At 38.4% G+C, this 25,413-nt stretch overlaps 1 protein-coding gene and 1 long non-coding RNA gene across 13 annotated transcripts in view; one reads left to right on the forward strand and one right to left on the reverse strand.

The window, feature by feature from the left end:
* The window catches only part of SYNE2 (spectrin repeat containing nuclear envelope protein 2), a 321,249-nt gene that overhangs the window by 202,966 nt on the left and 92,870 nt on the right, over positions 1-25,413 (forward strand). For 5 of the 12 annotated variants that reach the window (XM_072762565.1, XM_072762566.1, XM_072762568.1 and 2 more), the window contains 8 exons: positions 2,872-3,057; positions 6,340-6,462; positions 7,906-8,088; positions 10,740-10,871; positions 14,148-14,345; positions 15,210-15,284; positions 16,762-16,866; positions 21,358-21,444. In XM_072762565.1, the coding sequence (XP_072618666.1) occupies positions 2,872-3,057; positions 6,340-6,462; positions 7,906-8,088; positions 10,740-10,871; positions 14,148-14,345; positions 15,210-15,284; positions 16,762-16,866; positions 21,358-21,444 (1,089 nt within the window). Of the gene's footprint in view, positions 1-2,871; positions 3,058-6,339; positions 6,463-7,905; positions 8,089-10,739; positions 10,872-14,147; positions 14,346-15,209; positions 15,285-16,761; positions 16,867-21,357; positions 21,445-25,078; positions 25,281-25,413 lie in introns of those variants that run through there. The other 7 variants (XM_072762574.1, XM_072762575.1, XM_072762576.1 and 4 more) reach the window with 2 other exon arrangements.
* On the reverse strand, positions 11,686-25,240 carry LOC140599463 (uncharacterized). The gene is made up of 2 exons (XR_012002352.1): positions 25,136-25,240; positions 11,686-13,138 (listed from the first exon to the last, which is right to left on the reverse strand). It is a non-coding gene; the product is annotated as an uncharacterized lncRNA (long non-coding RNA).

Here is a 25,413-nt window from a genome sequence, read left to right on the forward strand (position 1 = left end):
GCCTCATGGCATGGTAGCTGACTTTCCTCACCATGAATAATCTAAAAGGAGAGCCCCCATGACAGAAATAGTCTTTTTATAACCTCATCTTGGAAGTGACATCTTAGCAAATAAATCAGTAAAGACAATAGTAAATAAGCAAGTAATTCAGTAAGCCCAGCCTACATTCAGAGGAGCTGATTATAAGGGCATAAATATCAGGAGGTGGGGATCATGGGACCCACTTAGAACCTGCCCATCACAGGCTGCTGTGAACGTTCATAGACAGGTCATATATCATGGATATATGTCTTCATGTCATATCATTTGGTAAATACCTAGGAATATGATTGCTGGCTTTTATGGTAAGTATTTAACTGAATAAGAAAATATCAAATTGTTTTCCTAAATGGCTGAACCATTTTTCAGCACTTTGGCCATGTGAGTTCTAATCGCTCCATAGTCTCATCTGTACTTGATATTATCTGTCTTTTAAATATTAGCCATTCTAGTGACGTGGTGGTATCTCATGTGTAGTTTAAATGGCCTTCTTTATGACTAATGATTTATTTATTTGAACATTTATTCTTTATTTTTTATTTTTTTTATTTTTTTGAACATTTATTTATGTGTTTGTCATTTGTGCACTTCTGTGATATGGCTGTTGAATTTTTTAATTGGGTTGTCTTTTTTTATTGAATCGTGTTATTTATAAAATATTTCAAAAACCAGTCCCTTATCAGATATATGATTTACAAACATTCTCTGAGTCTGTGGCTTGCCTTTCATTCTCTTAGTATTGTCTTTCAAAGAGCAAATGTTAGTAATTTGGAGTTCAATTTATTAATACTTTTTTTTTTTACGGATTAGCCTTTTGTGTTGTATCTATGAAATCTTTACCTAACCCAGTATCACAAGGGTCTTTGCCTGTCTTTTCTTCTAGAAATTCTATAGACTTAACTCTGAGATCCATTTCAAGTTTGTTTTTGTATATGGTATGAAGGTTCATTTTTTTTTTTCCTCTGGGAATGTCTGAGTGTTCCAGCACCATTTGTGAAAAGACTTACCATTGAATTACCTTGGTGCCTCATTTAATTTCAACTGCCTTGTTGAAAATCAATGTGGGTCTATTTCCAGGCTCTCTCTTCTGTTCTGCTGATTTGTGTGTCTGTTCTTTCACTGATGTGGATTACTAAAGCTTTATAGGAAGTCTTGAAACTAGGTAGCTTAAATTCTACAACTAGTTCTTTTTCAAATTCGTTTTGGCTAATCTGTATCTTTCGCAATTCCATGTACGTTTTGCGATCAGCTTGTCAATATACACAGGACTATTGGAATTTTGAGTGGATTGCATTAAATCTGTAGATCAATTTGGCAAGAATTTACATCTTAACTATATTGACTATTCCAATCCAGGAACATGATGTATCTCTTTATTTTGGTCTTCTTCAATTTTTCTCAGCAGTGTTTCATAATCTTCAGTGTACAGGTCCTACACATAAATTGTTAAATTTATCCTGAAGTATTTGATGTTTTTTAATGCTATTATAAATAGTATTATTGATTTTTAAAAAGTATTGTTTTTAAGTTTGTTTTCCATAAAATTTCTCCTTCTGGTATTTTAAATAAGGACAATATAAAGTTCTGAATAATCCAATAAGTTTTAGAGATTTGTGACTAGAATTCAAATTGAATTAAGTAAATGTTTTTTCTCATACCATATTATGTTTTATGACTTACCTGAAGACTATATTAGCAGGTTGAACATTTCCAGTTTGTGGCTGAGATATTTTGAAATGTTAAGTTGGAAAGTTAATACATTATCATTGTTAGGAGAAAAAAGAAAGAAATTACAAGGAGGAATGTCTAGGAAATTATAAAAATGGATGTTTTTCACTTTTACTGGATTTTATCAGATAGACTCCTGGGTGCCAAGTTACTCAGGTCAACTTGAGCCGTAAGGGCATCTCATGAATCAGTAGCATCACGTGAGAAGGCCTGAGGAGATCATTGACACCAGGACTGGCAAGCCACAGGATTGCCTCTTCATTTCCCATCCCCACTTCATTTCCATCCCCACTTCACTTACCTATTTCTCTCAAATTCACATTCCCAAAATTGCAAGTCCAGCCAATGAGAGAGAGCCTGAATGGCTTTCTTGGCCCTAATTTCAAATTACAGAGGGATGGACTACAGGTTGGGTGTTCCTGGTTCTGTTACTGATGGCTGGAAGAGCAGGGTTACATGATATAAAATAGCTGCTAGAAGCCCACAAACATGGAGTAGATGATCTAAAGTCATCCAGTGTTGTTGGGGTACCTGGGTCTCTCAGTCAGTTAAACCTCTGCATCTTGGTTTTGGCTCAGGTCATAACTTCATGGTTGTGAGATTGAGCCCTGGGTTAGGCTCTGCACTCAGTGAGGAGCCTGTTGGAGATTTTCTCTCTCTCTTTCTCTGTCTCTCTCTCCCCCCTCCCAACCCCCCCACCCCTGCTTGTTGTGCTTTCTGTCTCAAAAAAAAAAATCGTAATAATAATTAATAAAAAATAAAATAGTCTTTGAAAATATTTTTAAAAATAAAGTCAAAGTCACTCAGTGCTGTTGACAATATGGAGTGTTTAGTGTTTTATCATGAAATGATATGAATAGGAGTTGAAATACTGAGACAAATTTAAAATTTCTCTGATACACATTTTTCTTACTAAGGTAAAATTGACGTATGTTGTATGAGTTTCAGGTGTACAACGTAATGATTTTATATTTGCATGTACTGTGAAATCATCACAGTATATCACCATACATAGTTACAAAATTTTCTCTGATTTCAATTTTAATCAAGTGTTTCAGTATCTTAATGTTCTCTCTTTTTCCCCCCTTGTTTTCCATTGTGCAGATGGCTTTGGAAGATTCAGAACAGAAACACAATATTTTGCATTCAATTTTCACGGATCTAGAAGATTTGTCAATAATTTTTGAAACCGATGATTTAGCACAGTCTGTACAAGAGTTAAATCATCAAGTAGCAGCTTTACAACAAAAAATCATGGAAAGCCTTCCACAGATTCAGCGGGTGGCTGATGTAAGTTGGCACGATAAAGACGTGATTTCTTATTTTTAATTTATATTTCATTTAGTAAATTAGAGTTATACTGCTATTCAATTCCTAATTATATGAAGACATATTGATCTGGTACATTTTTCATTTATTTTCTTATTTCTTGAATTATATTTTACTTTGATTTGCAACCCATGGTGCATATCCCCATTTTCAGTCCAGAAATGATCTCTTTAAAGGAAAAAATCCCAATCAAATAAACTCATTGTTTTCTCTTTGTCAGATAGGCAATATTGTTGATATAAAAGCACAGATTAGCAAAGAGGGAGTTAAACAGATAACCCCTCAAATCTTTATTTGCCAATAGCAAATATTTACTGAGGGGCTGCTGTATGGCAACCACAGGATTTTAACCTAATTTTATTTATTTTAGCTTGAAACATGTGAGGCATTTATTTAAGGATGAAGTCACATAGCAAGGGCAGGTACAATTAGTCTTAATCATTTACTTTTTGTTTATCAGTTACATTCCCTATACCTCACTTATATAACTTCAGAGAATAATAATTGGTAAACATTCTGGGTTATTGAAGCTTATTCCAGGGTTTTTAAATGCTTTTACGATTTTTGATAGAAATTACTCTAAGGGATATTGTATGTTTTTTTATAACTTTTTCAATATAAGATGCAAAAAATAATTCCAATATAATTTAACTTTTCTTCATAGCTTGGAGTTATTACTACAAAGTTGCTATACTCACTCTTCCATTTGCTAATAAAGTTACATTTATCTGATGTTACATGGCTCCAAACTGCTTTAGTTTGAAATCCTTACTCTGTTTCTGTGTAGTTTTTCCTATCTCCTTCTTTGCTTTTGCTTGCTACAGTGTCTCTGCATTGAGCTCTTACTGCAGGCCTAAAGGGCCTCTTACAGGGACAGCTGGGTGGCTCAGCGGTTGAGCGTCTGCCTTTGGCTCAAGGCGTGATCCTGGAGTTCCAGGATCGAGCCCCACATCATGCTCCCTGCATGGAGCCTGCTTCTCCCTCTGCCTGTGTCTCTGCCTCTCTCTCTCTGTGTCTCTCATGAATACATGAATAAAATCTTAAAAATAAATAAATAAATAAAGGCCCTCTTACAGTGCGGCAAGTGGACTTCGGGTCTGCAGCCTGTATTCATCCATTTATGGTCATAAAGTTCTTAGCTAAATCCTAGAGGCTGACATTGATGAGAGAATAACCACTAGGCAAATAATCTGTTATTTGAGTTGATCTGAGTATGTTACAAAGTAATTTAGTGACTCTGTATGACAATAGTTCTTTAGGGATTGGCAATCCTGTCAATTTTTTCAGCTCCTTTTGTGTTTCTTTCCCAAGGGCAACTTTATCATTTTACATAAAGTGATAGAATTTTTAAAAAATATTAGACCCACTTGTATTCAAGTATTTAAACACATTCCAATGATAAATCTAAAGACTTGTAGATATTGCGAATTTATTTAAAAATTGATTCAGGGGCACCTGACTGGCTCAGTTGGAAGAGCATACAACTCTTGATCTTAGGGTCATGAGTTCAAGCCCCATATTGGGTATAGAGATTACTTTAAAGTTTAAGTTTAATAAACTTAATAAAGTTAATAAGTTAAGTTAATAAAATTAAATAAGTTTTTGATAAGGTTTTTAATAAACTTTAAGTTTATTAAAAAAAATAAACTTAAAAAGGTTGATTCAGATACATAATACCTTGTTCTTATAGTGTAAGTAATTGAAAATTGGACTTAACGAAAAGTTGTAACTCAACAAAGTTTAAGCAGTGTTTTATAGAGTGGTATGCTATGAATAGAACGACCTTTTTATTAAAAGCAGTCAACATCTATGTACACTTTTTTAAAATTCCAGTATGGTTAACATACAGTGTTATATTAGTTTCAGGTATACAATGTAGTGATTCAGCAATTCTGTACATTACTCAGTGCTCATCACAATAAGTATACTCTTAATTCCCTTCACCTATTTTACCCATCCTCTCACCCATCTTCCTTTGATAACCATCATCAGTTTGTTAAGAGTTTGTTTTCGGGTTTGTCTCTTTTTTCTTCTGCTCATTTGTTTTGTTTCCTAAATTCCACATATGAGTGAATTCATACGGTATTTGTCTTTCTCTGAATAACGTGTTCACTTATTATACTCTCTAGATTCATCCATTTTGTTGCAAATCGCAAGATTTCATTCTTTTTCATGACTGAGTTATATTCCATTATATATTATATGCCCTACATCTTTTTTATCCACTCATCTATCAATGGACACTTCCATAATTTGCTTCCATAATTTGTCTGTTTTAAATAATGCTGCAATAAACATAGGAGTGCTATATCTTTTTGAATTAGTGTTTTGGTATTCTTTATCAGTAGTGGGATTACTGGATCCCATGGTAATTCTATTTTTAATTTTTTGAGGATCTTCCATACTGTTTTCCACAGTGGCTGCACCAGTTTTCATTCCTGCCAACAGCACATAAGAGTCCCTTTCTCTCCACATCCACGCCAACGCTGTTTCCTTTTTTTTTAATTTTAGCCATTCTGACAGGTGTGAGGTTATAACACATTGTAGTTTTGATTTGCATTTCCCTGATGATGAGTAATGTTGAGCATCTTTTCATGTGTCTGTTGGCCATCTTGTATGTCTTTGGTGAAATGTCTCTTCATGTCTTCTGCCCATTTTTAATTGGATTATTTGGTTTTGGTGTTGAATTGTGTACATTCTTTACATCTTTTGCATACTGACCCTTTATTGATTATAGAACAACCTTTTTATTGATTATATCATTTGTACATTTCTTCTCCCATTCCATAGGATGCCTTTTAGTTTTGTTGATTGTTTCTTTTGCTGTGCAGAAGCTTTTTATTTTGATGTAGACCCAATGGTTTATTTTTGCTTTTATTTCCTGTGCCTCAGGTGACATATCTAGAGAGATATTGTTATGGCCAATGTCAAAGAAGTCACTGCCTGTCTTCTTCTCTAGGATTTTTATGGTTTCAGGTCTTAAATTTAGATCTTTAATCCATTTTGAATTTATTTTTGTGTATAGTGTAAGAAAGTGGTCCAGTTTCATTCTTTTGCACATAGCTGTCCAGTTTTCCCAACACCATTTGTTGAAGATACAGTTGGTTAATTTTTAAGAGATATAAGCGGCAAACATTTTTGGTTAAATAGGAGAATAGAATACACAGCAATAAATTGTGTTTTATAGATTATTAACATAAAATATATGCTGCATGAGAGGTTTTTCTGTTTCTGAAATTCTAGGATGTGGTTGCTATTGAAACTGAAGTAAAATCAATAGAGAAAAAAGTTTCAAAAATCAAAGCTATCCTCTTATCAAAAGAAATATTTGATTTTTCACCAGAAGAACATCTTAAGCATGGGGAGGTAAGAAAGCATGGATCATTATAAAAAACATTTTCTCGGGGATCCCTGGGTGGCGCAGCGGTTTAGCGCCTGCCTTTGGCCCAGGGCGTGATCCTGGAGACCCGGGATCGAATCCCACGTCGGGCTCCCAGTGCATGGAGCCTGCTTCTCCCTCTGCCTATGTCTCTGCCTCTCTTTCCCTCTCTCTCTGTGTGACTATCATAAATAAATAAAAAAATTAAAAAAAAACATTTTCTCATAATACTTATGTTTATTTTTAAATATATAATTATATGATGGGATAAAAAGTACTTAGTCTTCCTAGAGTAATAGCAAAATAAATTTGGGAAGTAGATGGGAATGACAATAAATATCATGTTTTAAATCATACAGTACTATCTATAAAAAGATAATTTTCTTATAGGTTGGGTTTTTTTTCCTTCATTTAATTTCTTCTGAAAACTTCAAATTTTGGGAGTTTTGCCTTCCTGTCAAATCACAGTGCTTAATAGTTCAAGAGCTTGAGCCTCTACTCAAGAGAACTGGGTTCTAGATCCAACTACACTGCTTATGGGTTATGTGGCTTTGAGCAATTAGTTAACATTTCTTAGATTCTCTTTCATATCTGCACATTGGTATTATGGTGATTAAACTGGACAATTACAGTGTATACAGAGCTGCTAGCACAGGATTGGGGACATATTAGACAGCATTCAGACATTGTTTCCCCCTCAGCCTAGCAGTTAGGAGCCTATGATTTGGAATAGAAATCAGGCAGGCCTGGTTTCTGTTCCCAGGCCTGCCTCTTATAGTCTGACCCCCTCTGGGTCTTCTAACTTCTGTGCACCTAATTTCCTTACTGTGAAATGGAAGTTCTGATACCTACCTCCTAGCGTAGTTGTGATCATTAAATGAAGTGATATATATGAAGGACTTAGTAAAGTGAATAATCTCTTCTCATTTTTTGATTATATAAATCCCGATCTTTAGAAGTCAGATGTCATTCAAGCAAAATATAATTATACTTTTGAGACTTAGGATATTTGGCAGGATAGTTCAATTCACTAAGCATTTTTTTGAGACCTTCCTTTGGGAAGCCCCATGCTAGGTTCAGTTGCTGTGAATGAAAGAGAACACTACCTGCCCTTGCACAGCTCAGTGCCTGGCGACACAAAGCAAATCATCAGTTCTGCAGAGAGGGAGGGAAGAAGAGAAGGAAGGCAGGGGTGGTCCAAACACAGAACCAGACACAGGTAACGGGTTAGTCTTGCCCCAGGCATTCTTTCCTGAGACCTTTAGCTATCAGGTCACAAGTGATCTAAGAGTTCTTTTCAGTCTGAGCCAAGGAAATGCTTTCAAAATCAAAACTGTAAAGACTAAATCATACGGTATTTTAATTTTGAACAAATTCAGCAGTGGCTATTTCTTTTCATTTATGTACTGTGCTTATCTGATATAATTAAGGTCATACTTGAAAATATACGTCCCATGAAGAAAGCCATTGCTGAACTGGTGTCTTACCAAGTGGAACTGCGGTGGACCCAGATGGGAATGAAACCTCTACCTGTGTTTCAGCGGACAAATCAGCTTTTACAAGATATAAAACTGTTGGAAAATGTGACTCAGGAACAAAATGAATTATTAAAGGTGAGCAGTTTATGATGATGGCCACCTAATTGGCTGAAAAACTTTTGGCAAAAGCTGGTTGTTTTCAGTTTTAATGGTAGGTCGGTGAGATTCCCCTGACCACAAGATGCTGCTTTTGTTGATTCTTTTAGGTCTCTTCCAGTATTATTATCCAGGAAATGATATTTGACCAAAAACAATAGCTTATTGCTCAAATGGAGCTAAGATGATTTTTTCTCAGTTCTTATTCTTGTTCGATCAAAGGCATTAAAGCTTAGATATCATTTGTTGGATTCCATCCTACAATTATTGAAGATCTACATGGGTAAATGCTGTGGAGGGAGGTTGGAACCTGAGCAGTACATTTGCAATCTCACTGAGACTCTTAGAGTACCCAGCACCATAAAATCTCAGTTACTTTCCTATTAATCATCTCATTTTATTCTCCAACATGTGATATAGATAGATATATCTTTGCCACCCTTATTTTTACATATAAGGAGACTAGATTCAGAAGGTTAGATGACTTACTGAAAGACCACTGAGTTAACTTGTGTCCAGATTCATTTGTGTGCAAATAAGATAAGAATTTGAGTTTCTAGACTCCTGGTATCATTCATTCTCCGTATTAGGGTCTCTTCCTTCTAACTGATGATATTTTTCAGCCTCTCCACAGAAGGTTTTGTCTCTTTGGTGTTTGGTTTTTGTTTTGTTTTGTTTTGTTTTGTTTCATATGTTTTGATTGATCTCTAGGCCCAAGTCAGGAATCATTATTAGATAGAAATTACATTTTTCTTTGGTTTGTATTCCTAGATTAATAACCACTTTCACAAGAACAGAAAGTTGCTGAAAGAGCCTTCAGTTCCACAGACTTATCAACTTCATTGGTAGATCCCACCCCACTCCCACTCCCTACTTGCTCTTCCTGATTAGATAGGTTGGGGTAGGAGAAAAGGTTATTTTCCCCGCTTCCCAACCACTACCTGATTATAGGGAGAAAGCTGCCATCTCTTTCTTCCTCTTAAATTTCATTCCCATTTAGTTAACTACTCTGTGTTCTCCTAAGATTTGAGGATATCGTATAACCTCTGGTTTGAGTCTGAGCTCATAGAATCTCTCTATCCTGGCTATTGACCAGCAGATATCATTTCTTAAAACCCACGGGGAGAAAACTGATCTGGCATTCTGTGTACTGTTTTTTCATATGATAAAGATATCAAAAACAGAAAGATATAAAATTTGATCTATTATTTTAATCCTTTTTTTTTTTTTTGTATGTGCTTTATTGGTTTCTTGGTCAGGAAAAGAAAATAACAATTGTAACTGCTTTAAGGTGGCTTCTTCACAGGATGAGAAGAGGTGAAATAGAAGAGGAAATTATGTTTTGTGCAAGTTAGGTCTCAAACTGTGCTGCTAAAATTTTCCAATTTATTGTGTTAGTGGAAATCAGATGTCATCTCCTATATTTCAAAATTAAATAAGCCAGTAGTAGTGAAAATCATTAGAATATGGCATATTTCTTTTAATTTCTGTTTTACTACAGTAAGTGCCCTCATTGTGGAAAACAAGACAAATTACTTTGGAGGTAGGTGATAATAGGATGTAGCTCATTACTGAGGGCGGGCGAACAGATGTGTGTGCTGCAAACATAGTTATTACTTTCCAGCCCGCAACTAAAATTATGATTAAATATTAAAGAAAATACAAGGAAAAATTCTATGTTGCCCAGAAACTATGCAGTTTTAAAAGATCTTTTGCTTCATTGTATAGCATACAAGGAAATATCTATACTTCCTTTATCTTTCCATCATACTTTGATCATACAGTTTAGTACACACATAGGTTCAAGCTTCACTACTTTTTTTTAAAGATATTTATTATTTATTTATTTATTTATTTATTCATAGAGACAGAGAGAGAGAGGCAGAGACACAGGCAGAGGGAGAAGCAGGCATCATACAGAGAGCCTGACATGGGACTCGATCCAGGGTCTCCAGGATCACGCCCTGGACTGCAGGCGGCGCTAAACCGCTGCGCCACCAGGGCTGCCCGCTTTACTACTTCTTTAACACTAAATTCAATGTATGGTTCTGGTTAATGATACCTATTCCTCCTGCAAACTCAGGCTGCTCTTGAACCCTCTAGTTGTTACTTATAAAATTTATATCACTGATTGATCCCAAGGGATACCGGATGAGGATGTGGCTGGTTCAGGAAAATTCATCATCTCTCAGATCACATGCCCTTTCCCCTCTGAATCAGTAACGTCACCTTTCTATGTGGAAAGCATCAGGTGGAGCATGCATTAAAATAGCATGAAAGACATATCAGTAATTTCATAAAACTTGGCAACTTTATGTTAACATGCCATAAAATGCTTCTCAGCATAAGCCCAGTAGACTGGAAATACTTAAGAATAAAGGTGTGTCTTATTATGCTTATATTTCAAGCACTACCCAAGGTATCCTGGCATGTAGTAGAGCAAGAAAGTCAGGTGCTAGTCCTGTGAACATTTTTCTCTGTATTTAGGCCTCCATTTTCTATTGCAACCTATATGGGTGTGTGTTTGCTATAATTGATTAAAACTTGTGGTGGGGATAGATGTTGGAAGTAACCCATGAATCTAGTCCTTAGATTATGACAGTCTTCTTTTGGGGGGGATTATTTTATAGATCGCCATAAAACAGACTGATGAATGCAATGAGGAAATAGAAAATTTGAAGCAGATCTTAAATAATTATTCAACTGAGTTCTCCCATGAGTGTATATCACCAGACCAAGCTACCAACCTGCCGCAAGTACAGGTATGTCTCTTTAATTTATTTAGCCTACAGTTCATTCAACCATTGTTTACTAACCTATTGGTGTCTAGAAGCCTTTGGGATAGTACAGTGTGTTTTCTCCTTTCTTTCAAGTGAAGGTGTATTCTGTGTATATTAACCTTCTGTTCCTATTTCATAAAATAGGCGCATTTGGCTCTGTTAAGAAGAAGCTGATGTAACACAGGATATTTGGGCAACCTGACTTTCTGTCTAGCTTTCTGAATTAGGGGCCGGGCAGTATGGGCAGGCTGGGCTTTACGTTATAGGTAAAGACCCTAAACACTGTTGTAATGAAGAGTTTCATATACTAAGTAGTATTTCCATATACCATGATTAGCAATATCCTAATTACAATTACCCAGTTACAATGGTGTACATGTTAACCATCTACTGCTTAGGGTTTTCTTTTTTTTAGTCTTTGTTTTCAAATTAGTAGTTCTACAACAACAACAACAACAACAACAACAACAAATGATTGTGTGCCAAGCATTGTAAAGAGCTGCTTTTATCCTACTATCAAGGTGATTGGGCAGGCGAATGCTATGGTATTCAAAGCCAGGTTGTGACACTTACTACTGTGAGGTCTAAAGCAAATTACTTACAGAGGAGCCTAAGGGGACATACCACACTAGGTGGTGGACTCAGTGGTGGGCTCAATAAGGTAGACTCAACATTGAAGACTCAATATTGTAAATCTATTAAATTTCCCATTATGTTAAAAAAAATATGAGGATCCCAGAGAGCTTTAGCTTATATGAATCATATCTACTAATATAGAAATTAAAACTCAGAAATATAAAAATAATTTAGTTTATTTTAAAATAACAATAATAACCCCATTACATATTGGGAGAAATAACATATTTCTATGGAAGAAATTACAGTTTCCAACAGAAAATGTAGTGAGAGGAGTGACCTTGTTTTACGTTTTTGCAAATTTCTTAAATCTGGCTTGGTAGAAGACAGCTAGATTTCCTTCTGTTTCTGCATTCCATCTGTTGAGGTATGTAGCTGTGTTTGAAGTATATAAAAACAATCCAACCTCTCAACAACATGTACTTGGAAAAGGAAGGAATATTTTAATAACCTTTTGAATAATTGTGGACATTCTTTGAAATTACACTAAACTCTAACAAGTAAGAGTTACTCATAGATACGTTTGTTAAATGGAATCCAAAGGCATGTCAATGAACTTTTCATGCTCTTGCATTAAGATCCATTGTTCTGTCTGTACTTAGATCTTCTAACTATGCATGGTTTTAGGACATCATGCTTGATCATTCGGAAAATATTGTTTCACTAGTTACATAGATCTTCCAAATATGTCGACATTTCAGTAGTTAATATTCAAAAATTCACATTTATTAATATTAACATTTACCTCTTCAGAAAAATCTGTATTTCTATATATGTATAGCTTAGCAACTATTTTTTTAAGTAAAAATAGCATTTTATGACAAAATTGGGTAGTTCTGCTCAAAACTTAAATAATCACACAGAGCTTTTCCCTCTATCATCATACTTTGGCACACAGCAGAAGTGCATTCTGCATGCTTTCCACTTTGTCACATGGAATATTTGAAATGCATGTTCTTTATCAAGGACATTCTTAAGTGAAATTGCCTTTTTTTTTTAAAAAACAGTTGAGCACTTGATAGCGAAGGATCTAAATTAATACAGTTACTATCCCTGTCTTGATTCATATAAAGTGCAAGTAGTTTTACCCACCATTGCTTTTGCATCATCAAAGAGTGAAAAATGCCAACAGAGTGAAAAGGGCAAATAACATTTTCATATTACAATGAAAATGATCTTGACCTCGTGGAATGTGAACCCCCATGGGTCTACAGATTCCACTTTTGAGAATGGCCACTGTGTGCCCTCCTGTGCCTCTATAATGCTGGTGTACAGACTGTTCTGTTTCTCTTAGGGTTATTCTAATGACTGTAGTATTATGTCTGTTGGGAGGCATTATACCTCTGACGTTTAGTGTTTATTGGAAATGGACACATAGCACTGCCAACTCCTATTTCATTCAGTTATCATTTCCCAAAGCAATCACAAGATGTTTAACTTCAGACAGAATAGAGTTACTGGTCAGAATGTGTACAGTAGCAGCAGAAGAGCCATGGGTGTGGGTGTCAGGAAGTCCAGGTCTCTGCTCTGTCACTGGCTAGCTGCAGCTCTGGAAAAATCACCTTCCTAGACTTCAGAACTCTCACTTATTCGTAGAGACATGTTAAGCTCCTCTGTAAAAAAAAAAAAAAAAAAAAAAAAAAGATTTTTATGAATGTCTGTGGGATGGATGGATCAATGAGTAGGAAGAAAGAAAGAAGGAAGGAAGGAACAAATAAATGAGCAGGGAATAGAGGAATATATTAGGAACAAAAATTCCAATACTTGAAGGCTTGCTGATAAGGAGCAGGTTGTCTTCTGATGCACTGATTGCAAGGCCAAGGCAAAGGTGAAATGATGCCTTTCGGGGGTGTTAAGAGAGGAGGATGTTAGATTAGACGCCTGCTCTTTCCTCCAAATCTAGGATTCCATAGTTCTGTTTTGTCTTAGATGGACAATGGGCAAGTGCACTTCTATTACATATAAGATATTTTATTTCCACCCATCAATTACAAAATTTTAAAGTAACATTCTAAAGCTTGGGATCATGTGTCCATCATTCCTATGGTAAGTTACACTTCACACTACCTTTATTTGCTTGTTTATTCCCATTTTGTAGGAAAATTTGTGAGGAAAAAGTAAATGAATTCAGTAAGAGTAAAGATGGCTCCAGAAGCAATAATGGAAGTGTGAGATTTCTCACCTTGTTTCCACTCTGTCGTTCCCAAGTCTGCTTACAAATCGCCTGGGATGTTTCCTGAGCCATGACCCTGTGGGTTCTGGCAGTCAGTCCTGTTGCCACTAGAGAGGTGGCTCCCAGCCCTGGCTGCACACCACAGGCCCCCCACAAAAAATACTTTTTACAAATCTCTGAACCTTGGCTTGACCCCCAGAGAACTGATGGGCCAAGTGTCAGGTGGTGGGTGAAGCTAAGTCATCCTATAAGGGGAGCTTATAAGCCCTCACCAGGTCATTGGGAAAGGCAACCAGGATGGGGAGGAAGCCTACCTGACACTCACTCCTGGCTCTGCAAACCAAACAGCACAGAAAACTCATCATCCATCATACCGAATGATGCAAGCTCCTGGGGGCGTGCAGAGGCCTCAGGCAGCCCACAGCAATGCAAACACTCTTTCTGCACAGGGAAATATCAAAGTTATGGAAAAGCAAATTCTGAGTTTGACCCAGAAGAGAGAGGACCTGCTGGTGGACTTGAAGGCTGCCATACTAAACCTTCACCAGCATTTACAGCAGGACCAGCAAGAATCAGAACAAGAAATGCCATCAACTGGAGCATCAGAAGAGGAAGGAGTGGCTGAGAGGGATGTTTCTGAGTGGAAGGTGGGTAGGACTTTAGGCTAATGTTGACCCCACTTCCCACAGGAGTATTAAATTGGTGTTATTTTTCACCTGTAAAACCTGTGGCATCTCTGTCGCTGGCCTATAAGGAATTTTAAAAGTGGAGATACTCTGAGATTGTTCAATAGGGAATGTGAATCATTGGGGTGTGTCTGTTCTGGACTCAACCTGGAATTCCTTTTTTTTTTTTTTAAGATTTATTTATTTATGATAGACATAGAGAGAGAGAGAGAGAGAGAGAGAGAGAGAGAGAGAGAGGCAGAGACACAGGAGGAGGGAGAAGCAGGCTCCATGCCAGGAGCCCGACGCGGGACTCGATCCCGGGACTCCAGGATCATGCCCTGGGCCAAAGGCAGGCGCTAAACCGCTGAGCCATCCAGGGATCCCCTCAACCTGGAATTCCTATGCCCAAGTTACTTGAGATGTATATGGAATTCCACAGGCAGGTGGGTGGGAGCTACCCCTGAAGTGCCTTCATCCTTTGTCCAGAGGGAGAGGGAGAAGCAGAAGCAGACTCTCTGCTGAGGAGGGAGCCCAAGGCGAGGCTTGATCCCTGAGCTCAGTGTAAACTCAAAAATGGACCCAGCACTTCTCTAAGTCCACCCCGAGTCCACATCAATGGATACCATTTTGAACTGTTGGATGAGGGGCCACAGGAAGCAGCACAGGTGAAAGGGATGTAAAATTTGATGGAGTCCTGATATTTGGCTGGATGAGGCTACCTGGGTGGGTGGACATCTTGAATGAAGTGAGTAAAAAATAAGCTACATAAAAGCGTAGCCAGGCTAGGATCCCAGTGATGTTGAACAGCAACCCGGCTACAGGTGTGTATGCCTTGCCTTTCAGTTGAACAAAACAAGTTCTATGTCTTTCCTGCCGGCACTCAAGGAAGAGGTGGAAGAGAGCTCCCTGAAGAGTGAAGTAAGGAACATGATTTTCTCATTAAATCTTGCTAGAAGTTCAGTTCAGTGGGAAGATCTTAAAATGAATAGCAACACATTTTAAACTTTAATGCCAGTGTTTTATAATAGTGATTGAAGCCGTTCTCTTACAGTATTAATGTTAAGTGCATCTAAATCCACTTCATTCCCGAGTGGGATAAATGTAATTCAGACGCACTTGTTAGCGTGAGGGAGCAGATGAAGTTCTTGGTTGTATCCAACTTCTGAGGACATTCTCTGGAATTTCGAGAGTATGTTGTTTGGTGGGCACTCCTTGGGTGCTTTCTTAGAACTTGATTTTTTCAGATTTGAAGTACTCTTTTAGTCTGAAGCAGCATGGTCAATATAAAGAGTTGTGTTAGCAACTACTGCTGCTACTCCTTACTACTCCATGAGAACTGATTGCATGAGACACTTATAAGTGTCCTTCCTGGTATCAATTTCCATTTTAGACTTTAAAAGTTATGGTGGGTCTTATGCCTGAAGGAAGAAAATTGCAGCAATTTGTTGTCTTTATGTCTCGCATGCAACCACTAGACCCTTTCTCTGCTCATCTTATGGATTGTTAAATAGCTCCACTGTCACACAGAACAACCTGCTCTCCCCTAGACCAGGACACCACGGAACTGATTGGTTAGACAAGGGGAAGCATGGGCTTACTGTATGCTCAGGCCATCAGACAACTTCATAACCTGATTATGCCCCTTTGCGAATAGTGAAAATAGGGAATAGTGAGAGCAGAAAGGTACCCGGGTGGAGAATAGAATGCACAGCAGTGTAATTCTAACATACGATCTATATTTGCTTCTGAGCTAATATGTTTATAATATCCACTGCTTGTCCTTGGCAACAGCAAGAATACATGTTCATCAGCTGTTTTTTTGTTTGTTTGTTTTAAGGTTTATTTATTTACTTGAGAGAAAGAGACAGAGCAGGCATTGGGGGAGTGGAGTTGGGCAAAGAAAAAGTGAGGAGCAGAGGGAGAGGGAGAACAGAAGCAGACACTCTGTTGAGGAGGGACCCCAAGCGGGGCTTGATCCCAGGGCCCTAGGATCATGATTTGAGCCGAAGACAGGCATTTAACTGACTGAACCCCCAGGCACCCCTATCAGGCCATTATTTAAAGAGAGCATTTGAGGTTACATTTACAAAAGCAGATTAAATTCCTAAACTGCCATTTTAAAGATCCTTTTTTGAGTGATGTGAGCTGACTTCCAACTTTTCAGAGTATCTTTTAGGCTTCAGGAAGAGCAACCACATTTGGACTCCTGTAATTTTGTTAGCCAAAGAAAGAGATGAAAAATAGGTGTGTGTGTGTGTGAAGGGGGTTGGTGGTGGTGATATTAAGGGCTATAGTTATACTGCCTGGTAATCTGAGTTTTACAGGAGCGATGAGTAGGATGCTATTAGGGTGGTAGGAAATGACTTCTTTGCTAATCAATTGATTATTGTGTTAGAATGGAGATAAGAAGGCAAAGCCATCTTTTGGGTCTTTACTCTGGAAGCATGATGGGGACATGGAGGAAGACAGAGCATCCTCGTCCTCTGGAACCATCATTCAGGTAATACTGAGCATAATACACATGGTGGTTGGAGGCTGGCAGGGATAGTAAAGGAAGTAAGTCAAAAGAATTTCTTTTCTGAAACATTTCTTGGGGAGGGAAACTATTGGGGCTGAAATTTTTTGTTTCTCACCGTTACCTTTGCACAAATTCAAAAGCAGCCAAGTACCTGCTTATTATTTGCAGTTCTACTATGTGCTCAGTGATAATAGGAGAGTATTTTCTGAGAACTCCATATGTGTCAATTCAGACTAACAAAGGAGCCCCTCTTTAAAAGGCTCACTGCAGTGTTTCTATGCATTTAACACACCTCTCTTTTTTGGGAGTAGTTGGGGGAGGAGTCTCCCCCTAATTCTCTTTTTGAGCAAAGTAGTATATAATGTGTATGTCTTTTTTGCTCTTTATGACCTTCCAAATCTTCTCCAGCCTCTCAGACTAGAGGGCAAATGCCCTTACCTTAGAAAGTCATTATAAGCTAATGTGAAAATGATGTTTTTCCCTTGTTCCTAAAACATCCCAGCATCACTCTGATCCGAATGCCTGTCGCTCCTGTCTCCTGTCTGGGGCTGAGCTCTGCCAATCCTTTTGTTAAACCTTGGAACTGGGCTCTGCTGTACCTGCAGCTCCAGACTCTGCCTCTTGAGGTGTTCCTTCCCTCTCTGAGAAGTAGTCGGTCTCTCCACTCTTCTAGCAAGTTTTCTCCCTCAGGGTCCTGCCCTTCCAAACAAACTGAGCACCCCAAATCCCAGACTGTCTTCAGAAACTGCTTTGTATCCCCGGGATGCCTTTCTCTCCCAGCCTACCTGTAGGCATCTTGCTCATCCACCAGGGCCATCTCACCTTCCACCTCCTTCAAGAAACCTCCACTTTCCCTTCATCCTGGTAGCATTCTGAACCGCTTAGGACTTGCCACATTTTTATGCACAAACGAACACGGTTTGGCGAATGGCAAGAACTTTAACATGTTTAGGTCCTGTACTGGGCTCAGCATGGTACTTGAATGCCTTGACTTTCTCCATCCTGCTTCCCAGGTCAATTACTGGGCTTCCTCTTGTTCATGACTAAAAGTCTTCACTTGGGGCTTCTCACCTTTGGCCCCTTCCGTAAACAAATTTTTGCCCCTGGCTAAACTGCCATTGACTTCTGGAACATCAGGTTAGTGCCTTTTTATTAGTCCTAATCCTTTTTGATTTCTCTAGCAGTAGACACTGTCAACATCTCTTCCTGAAATACAGGGATCCTTTGACTTTCTTAATTCTGTGTTTTCTTGTCACCTACCTGCAGCCCCTCTTTGTCACCTTCTCCCACCCCATCCACCTGCTGGTAGACATCTGCCCAGTGTTTCTTTCATTTCCCTCAGGGCAGTTTTGTCTTCTCCCATGGGTTTGGTAGTATCTCTATGCCCGTGATCCCCACATCAAGCTTTTAGTCTTGACTCTTTCTTTGAATCTGTTTTACATTTCTTTGCTGACAGATTTCTCTTCCTGGATGTGTTTTCTTGATCTCCAGCTCATCTGACCAACTTCCTTCAAAACTGGTTCTTCCTGGGCAGCCCAGTGGCTCAGCAGTTTAGTGCCACCTTCAACCCAGGGCGTGATCCTGGAGTCCTGGGATCATGTCCCACGTCAGGCTCCCTGCATGGAGCCTGCTTCTCTCTCTCTCTCTCTCTGTGTGTGTGTGTGTGTGTCCAAATAAATAAATAAAATCTTTTTAAAAAACCTGGTTCTTCCTAATTTCTCAGTGTCTGTTTATGGCACCTCTGTTTTCTCATTGTCTTAGACAAACTTCTTTAGGTACCTCACTCACTTCTCTTACCTTCCACATTCCATCAAGTGATGTCCATTCAGTCTTTATACCCTTCTTCTCCTCCCATGATTTTGCCATCATCCCATTCCAGGCAGTTGTTACTTCTGCCCTGGACTTTTAGAGTAGCCTTCTAAGTGGGTTTATAGCCTCCAGTTATTTTTCCTAATACATCTTATACAATAGTAACTGATGATTTTTCCTGAAACCATTACTGCTGAGCTAAAATCTTTAATGGATTCTGATTATTTGCTGAGTAAAATGCATTCTTCTTAGCCTTTCTAGACTCTCTGATCCTTCAGGACCTCCCCTTCCAATTTAGTCTAAGCTTTACTTATAGTTCTTGGTTCATACCTTTCTAATAGTAGCTCTTATTTTCAGTGTAAACTGAAAAGCAACCAATATTTTGTTAGGAACTACTAGATGCTTATATATGTCATCTTATTTAGTAATCATATACATGAGTGAGGTAGATTATATTCCCACTTCAGTGGCTCAAAGAATCCCAGTTAACTTGTCCAAGATCATGCAACTTTTAAGTAAAACAATCAAAATTAGTTGAGTATACTTTTCTTACTACATGGTGTTAATTACTTGTGTGTATATAATTTTCTCATTTTTTAATGTTGGTTAACCTATGAAATGGGAGTGCTGGATCAAAGTATACATCCATTTAAAGTGTGACAACAGGGATCCCTGGGTGGTGCAGTGGTTTAGCGCCTGCCTTTGGCCCAGGGCGTGATCCTGGAGACCCAGGATCGAATCCCACGTCGGGCTCCTGGTGCATGGAGCCTGCTTCTCCCTCTGCCTCTGTCTCTGCCTCTCTCTCTGTGTGTGTGACTATCATAAATAAATAAACATTAAAAAAAATAAATAAATAAAGTGTGACAACATTATCAAACTGCCCTCTAGAAAGACTGTACCAATTTGATTCCTATCAGGAATGCATGGAAATGCCTCTTTCTTGACCCCAACTGACATGGGATATTTTCAATTTTAGCCAAACTTATCCAGTAGTTTAAATTACATTTATGTTCTAAGAATGTTGAATATCTCTTTGTTTATTGGCCGTTGTATTCTTATTTTGTAAGATTCATTTATTTATTTGAGAGAGAGAAAGAATGTGTGCCTGGGGGGGATGGGCAGAGGGAGAGAGAGTCTGAAGCAGATTCCCTGTTGAGCTCGATCTCATGAACCTGAGATCATGACCTGAGCCGAAACCAAGAGTCAGACACCTAACTCTGCTACCCAGGTGCTCCTACTTTTGTATTCTTTTATGAAATGCTTGTTCATGCCATTTGACATTTTTCTCTACATAGGGTCTGATATTTTCTTTACTGACTTATAAGGATATATATTAAGAACAGTAATACATTGTAAGCTATTATCCCGGTCTGTTATTTCATTTTTAACTTAGATTATGATGCTTTTTAAGGTAAAAATTATCATTTTTTTGTTGCTAATACTAACATTCTTTCTCCTTTATCATGCTTTAAAAGTCCTTCTCCCGATGGACACCGAGGCTCCTTCCACAGTTTGGCTATTGTGGACATTGCTGCTATAAACATTGGGGTGCAGGTGTCCCAGCGTTTCATTGCATCTGTATCTTTGGGGTAAATCCCGAACAGTGCAATTGCTGGGTCGTAGGGCAGGTCTATTTTTAACTCTTTGAGGAACCTCTACACAGTTTTCCAGAGTGGCTGCACCAGTTCACACTCCCACCAACAGTGTAAGAGGGTTCCCTTTTCTCCACATCCTCTCCAACATTTGTGGTTTCCTGCCTTGTTAATTTTCCCTGAGGGCGGGGGTTGTGGTGAATGGGTGATGGGCACTGAGGGGGGCACTTGATGGGATGAGCACTGGGTGTTATTCTGTTTGTTGATAAATTGAACACCAATAAAAAATAAATTTATTTAAAAAATAAAAAAGTCCTTATCCACTCCTAGATTAGAAAAAGATTCACTGTTTTTTTTTTAAAAGAATTTTTATGGCATAACTTTTACATTGAAATATTAGATATGGGGCATCCGGGCGGCTCAGTCAGTTGAGCATCTGACTCTTGATTTCAGTTTAGGTCATGATCTCAGGGTCATGAGATCGAGTCCTGTGTTGTACTCCACGCTGGGTGTGGAGCCTGCTTAACATTCTCTCTCTTCTTCTATCCCTCAGCACCACCCCACCCTGCTCTCACTGTCTCTCTAAAAATAAATAAATAAATAAATAAATAAATAAATAAATAAATAAATAAATATTAGATACAATTAGAATCCATTATTAGGAGTAAGACAAGGATTTAGTTATATTTTTTCATGAAATACCTGAGTAGTTCCCAAATTTAATAAATTAATCTTTTCCCCTATTATTTGAAAGGTGGCCTTTATCATATAATTTCATTTAATTTTTTTTTGGTTCTCTTATTAATCTACTTAAATACAGAATTCTATAGATTTCCTTATATGTTCCTCATTAACTAGAGAGCTTTAGAAAATTTAAGTCTTTCAAATTAAGACAAACCTGAGGAAGCTGATTTTTTTTTTCCTAATGAACAAACTTTTCTCTAAATGCACCTGAATTTTCTTGGACATTTCTGCAACCAGGTGATGTGTAAAATGAGCTGGTCCAGGAAGAGTAGCTTACATGGCAGCAAGAGCAGGAAGTTTTCTGGACCTCTGGTTCTTTTCTTTACAGGAAGCAGTTGAGAAAATAAGCACATGTGATAATCCTATGGCACAAATTCTTGCACCAGATTCACTGAGTCCCAACCAAACAGAGGAGGTAAGTCCTGCCGGTAAATAAGCAAACTGCTCGGGTACAGAGACGAACACTCAGAGATGAAAGCTTTCTGCAATATTTTGCATATCAAGCCAGGAGTTCTTTGTGAACTTTAACATATTCATATGTGCTGTTAAGCTGGAGAACTGGAAGATTTGCCATTAGATGTTGACATAGAAAGGAAGCACCGCACAGCAATGAAGGATTTATCACTTGCTCATTATTTATTATGGTGAACTAGCCTTTCCACCAACTACTTCTTTCTTCTATAGATATAACTTAGGAGGGTCCTGACAGTGGAGGGGAGCTAATATTGATTAACTGCCTATCATGTAAGAGGCATGGGTATTTGCTGTTTAATCCTCAGATTAAATAAGGTAGATGAATGCCTACCATGAGTTTACAAATGAGGAAATCCAAATTTAAAGAATGAAAGTACAGCTGGTAAGTGGAAGAGTAAGGAGCAAACCTAGAATATTTTAATCTGCCTTCCTGATTTGAACATTTAGTGCTGAGAGATGTGAAAGCAAGGTAGGTTTGGCCTCACAAAATCACTCACCTCGGGATCCCTGGGTGGCTCAGTGGTTTAGTGCCTGCCTTTGGCCCAGGGCATGATCCCGGAGACCCGGGATCAAATCCCGCAACAGGCTCCCTGCATAGAGCCTGCTTCTCCCTCTGCCTGTGTCTCTGCCTCTCTCTCTCTCTCTCTCTCTCTCTGTCTATCATGAATAAATAAATAAAATCTTAAAAAAAAAAAAATCACTCGCCTCCCCGGCACCACCCCAGCAGCACGGCTCATATCTGGGCAGGTGTAGGGAGCGCTGCCCTTTAGCCAGGTGATCCTGCATTTTATAACAAGTGTGTGTGGTGGTGCTGCAGGTAGGGGAGACTTGAAGATGTTTGTAGAATTGACTGTAAAATGTTAGGGAGCAAATTTAAAGGGTTGGCATTTTGGCATGAAATACGGCCACTGCCAGAAAATTTGCTTGCATTTTAACTGAATCCTGTTACTTAGATTGGTGGCATGTTGACGCAGAAACCAAGCAGTGTGGGATCCCTGGGTGGCGCAGCGGTTTGGCGCCTGCCTTTGGCCCAGGGTGTGATCCTGGAGACCCGGGATTGAATCCCACGTCAGGCTCCCGGTGCATGGAGCCTGCTTCTCCCTCTGCCTGTGTCTCTGCCTCTCTCTCTCTCTCTCTGTGACTATCATAAATGAATAAAGAAAAGAAAAGAAAAGAAAAGAAAAGAAAAGAAAAGAAAAGAAAAGAAACCAAGCAGTGTGACACTGACTGAAGTGAGAGCCGAACTTGGATACTAGAGCGTTGGCAACATTCACATTCTTAAAGACCCCAAGGCATAATGAAATCAGGGATTGAATCTTGGTTCTTGTTACTCATTGGGTGACCTAGGAGATTTGAATAACCTAACTATACCTCAGTTTCCTCATCTGCACACTGGGAATAATAAGGGCTTGTGATGGGAAATAATGAGAGGGTCCATGTGTCACTTAGCATGGTGGCCTGGCCCTAGAGCCCAGTAAAGGGTTGGGTATTACTAACATATAGTTAGTTATTCAGTGAAGATAATATAATGCTCTTTAACAAGGAATACTGGTGGTAATACTTTTTAGCCACCCAAAATGCGCAATCCTAAAACATCCACTTAAATCATTTCTGCTTTTAGAATTTGGGGCTATAAGTTAGAGAAGATGTTTAGCAGGGGTGTGATTGTGGAAAAAACTGTAGACTCTGAATTAAAAGATTGCAGAGTTGTGTGACCTCAAGCAAGTAACTTACATCTGGGCCCAAGCTTCCCAGAAGCAAAGTGGTGAAATGGAAGGTAGGTGAGTTGCTTAAGCGTTAAATGAAGTTGGGTTTCTTTGACTATAAAAAGAGGTGGGTGAACTGGTTACTGGCAGGTTTCCCAGGCCACCTTTAGCAATTGCGGTTTCTATGGTTGCAAATATTCTTTTTTTCTTTCGTTCACCTTTGGATTCTTTTCAGTTTCAAATAACTAGCAAATAAAGCCCAGATTAGTTATCCGGCTTCCTTGTCTTCTCATTAATTCAGTGAGTTAGTGAAAAAGGATAGAAATTCAATATCGCCATTAAAAAATGTGTGTGGTGTATGATAGGTGCTCAAATAATGTTTTCAAATAAACAAAGTCCATGGTAAACCTGTTATCATAGACTAATTAATATCAATTGTTATCTCAGGTGACAAAAAAGAAACTCCCCAAATCTTTGCCGCTAAGATGTAGCAATATCTGAAAACTAGAAAATCATTAATCAGATGACTAGCAATTGGTGTCTGGCAGTAAAATCACACAACTGTTGCTTTTTTAAAAAAAATCAGAATTAAAAAAGAAAATTGAAACCGGTGACTCCCAAGGATAGCGCCAACTGTGCAGAAAAACACAAGGCATGAGAAGACTTCCTCAACTAGGGAGAAATGGTGTTTTGTCAGTAAAGAGCAAACATATGTGAAGTTAATAGATGGCCAAGGGGAACAAGTGCAATTCAGAGGCACATCTGCTAAGCCAGCTTTCCTAATACTCACCATGTGTGTGAAAAAGGAGTATTTTCACACCCTGCATGTTGTTGTTATCACTTGCCTACTTTGTTTACTTTTGTTGTACTGAAAGTTCTATGCTTAAACAAAATTCTGTAGAATTGGGAATTTTTGTGCATTTGAGTTGAGTTAGGCTGTACCTTTGTGAGCGATTTTGTCACCTGGCCAAAATTGTGCTTATTAGATGCTAACATCTAGCTAACAAAGTCTTATATAGAAAACATCGTATTTCATCATAATCACAATCAATAAAATATTTATTGAGATCAATAATTTTGTAGAGCAAAACACATATCCTTATTCCTGGGGGAATTTCTCTAGAAGGGTCAATATAATCTTTCAATATTCTGGAAAAGGATGTGGGAAGCAAATGTCTGTATATCAAATCATCTTTTACTTCCAAATTGAAAATATCTAAAGTGTAATCTAATAGAATACTTGATGTGGTATCTGGAAGAAATTTTTCTTTTGGATCAATAAGCAACCCAGGTGTTTCAATAAGAACACATCTTTCATCATGCTTTCTTTATACTATAGTATAAGCATCTAGTCCTTAATAATATTTGAGTATCTGAATAGTGAAAAACAGTTTCAGGGATCCTCTCTGAATAGTAGGAAAAGAATTTCCAGATTACCCCACTGAAGATCATTACTTGACTCACACTACTTTTTTTTTTTTTTTTTTAGATTTTATTTATTTATATGAGAGAGAGAAAGGGAGAGCACAAAGGGAGAGGGAGTGAGAGAAGCAGACTCCCTGCTGAGCAGAGAGCTCAATCCCAGGGCCCTGAGATCATGACCTGAGTTTAAGGCAGGGGTTTAACAGACTGAGCTGCCCAGGCGCCCCCTCACACTACTGTTAAGACGGAGAAATTTAGTTGAGTAATAGCATGTATGTTAGGAAAGAAAAAAAAAGTCAAAATATCTTATAATCTACTTGTAAAGTGTGTGGCCTATTTCCTTGTATCCCAGCTGGTGCGTGAAGTGCCTTTTTTTCTGTGTGATCAGAGCTCACAACAACGTAAGCATTGCTTAATCATGTGTCACACAAATTCAAACACTGGCCAATTCGCTGAGAAGTTTGAGACACACACCCACATGCGCACCCTCTCACTCACACTCACCTGTCTCCTGGGGCCCACCTGCTGTTTAATGAACTGCGAGCCCATTTGTCTTCTCCGTGCCTGGGAACACTACCTGTGTACATGCAGATCGGCTGCTTGGAAACCTGGAGCACCAGGTCACATGATTGTTGCTATGAGTGTGGAGGTGCAGTTTTTTTTTTTTCTTTATTACTTCTTCTGCCCCTATTGATTTGTTTTCTTTTAACTGAGGAAATGCTGGAAGTTCACAGGTTTTTACAAGCTCCTATCTGAAAACTTGGGATTCCATGGCTTTTCAC

The sequence above is a fragment of the Vulpes vulpes genome, chromosome 6, assembly GCF_048418805.1.
Source record: "Vulpes vulpes isolate BD-2025 chromosome 6, VulVul3, whole genome shotgun sequence".
Lineage (NCBI taxonomy): Eukaryota > Metazoa > Chordata > Mammalia > Carnivora > Canidae > Vulpes > Vulpes vulpes.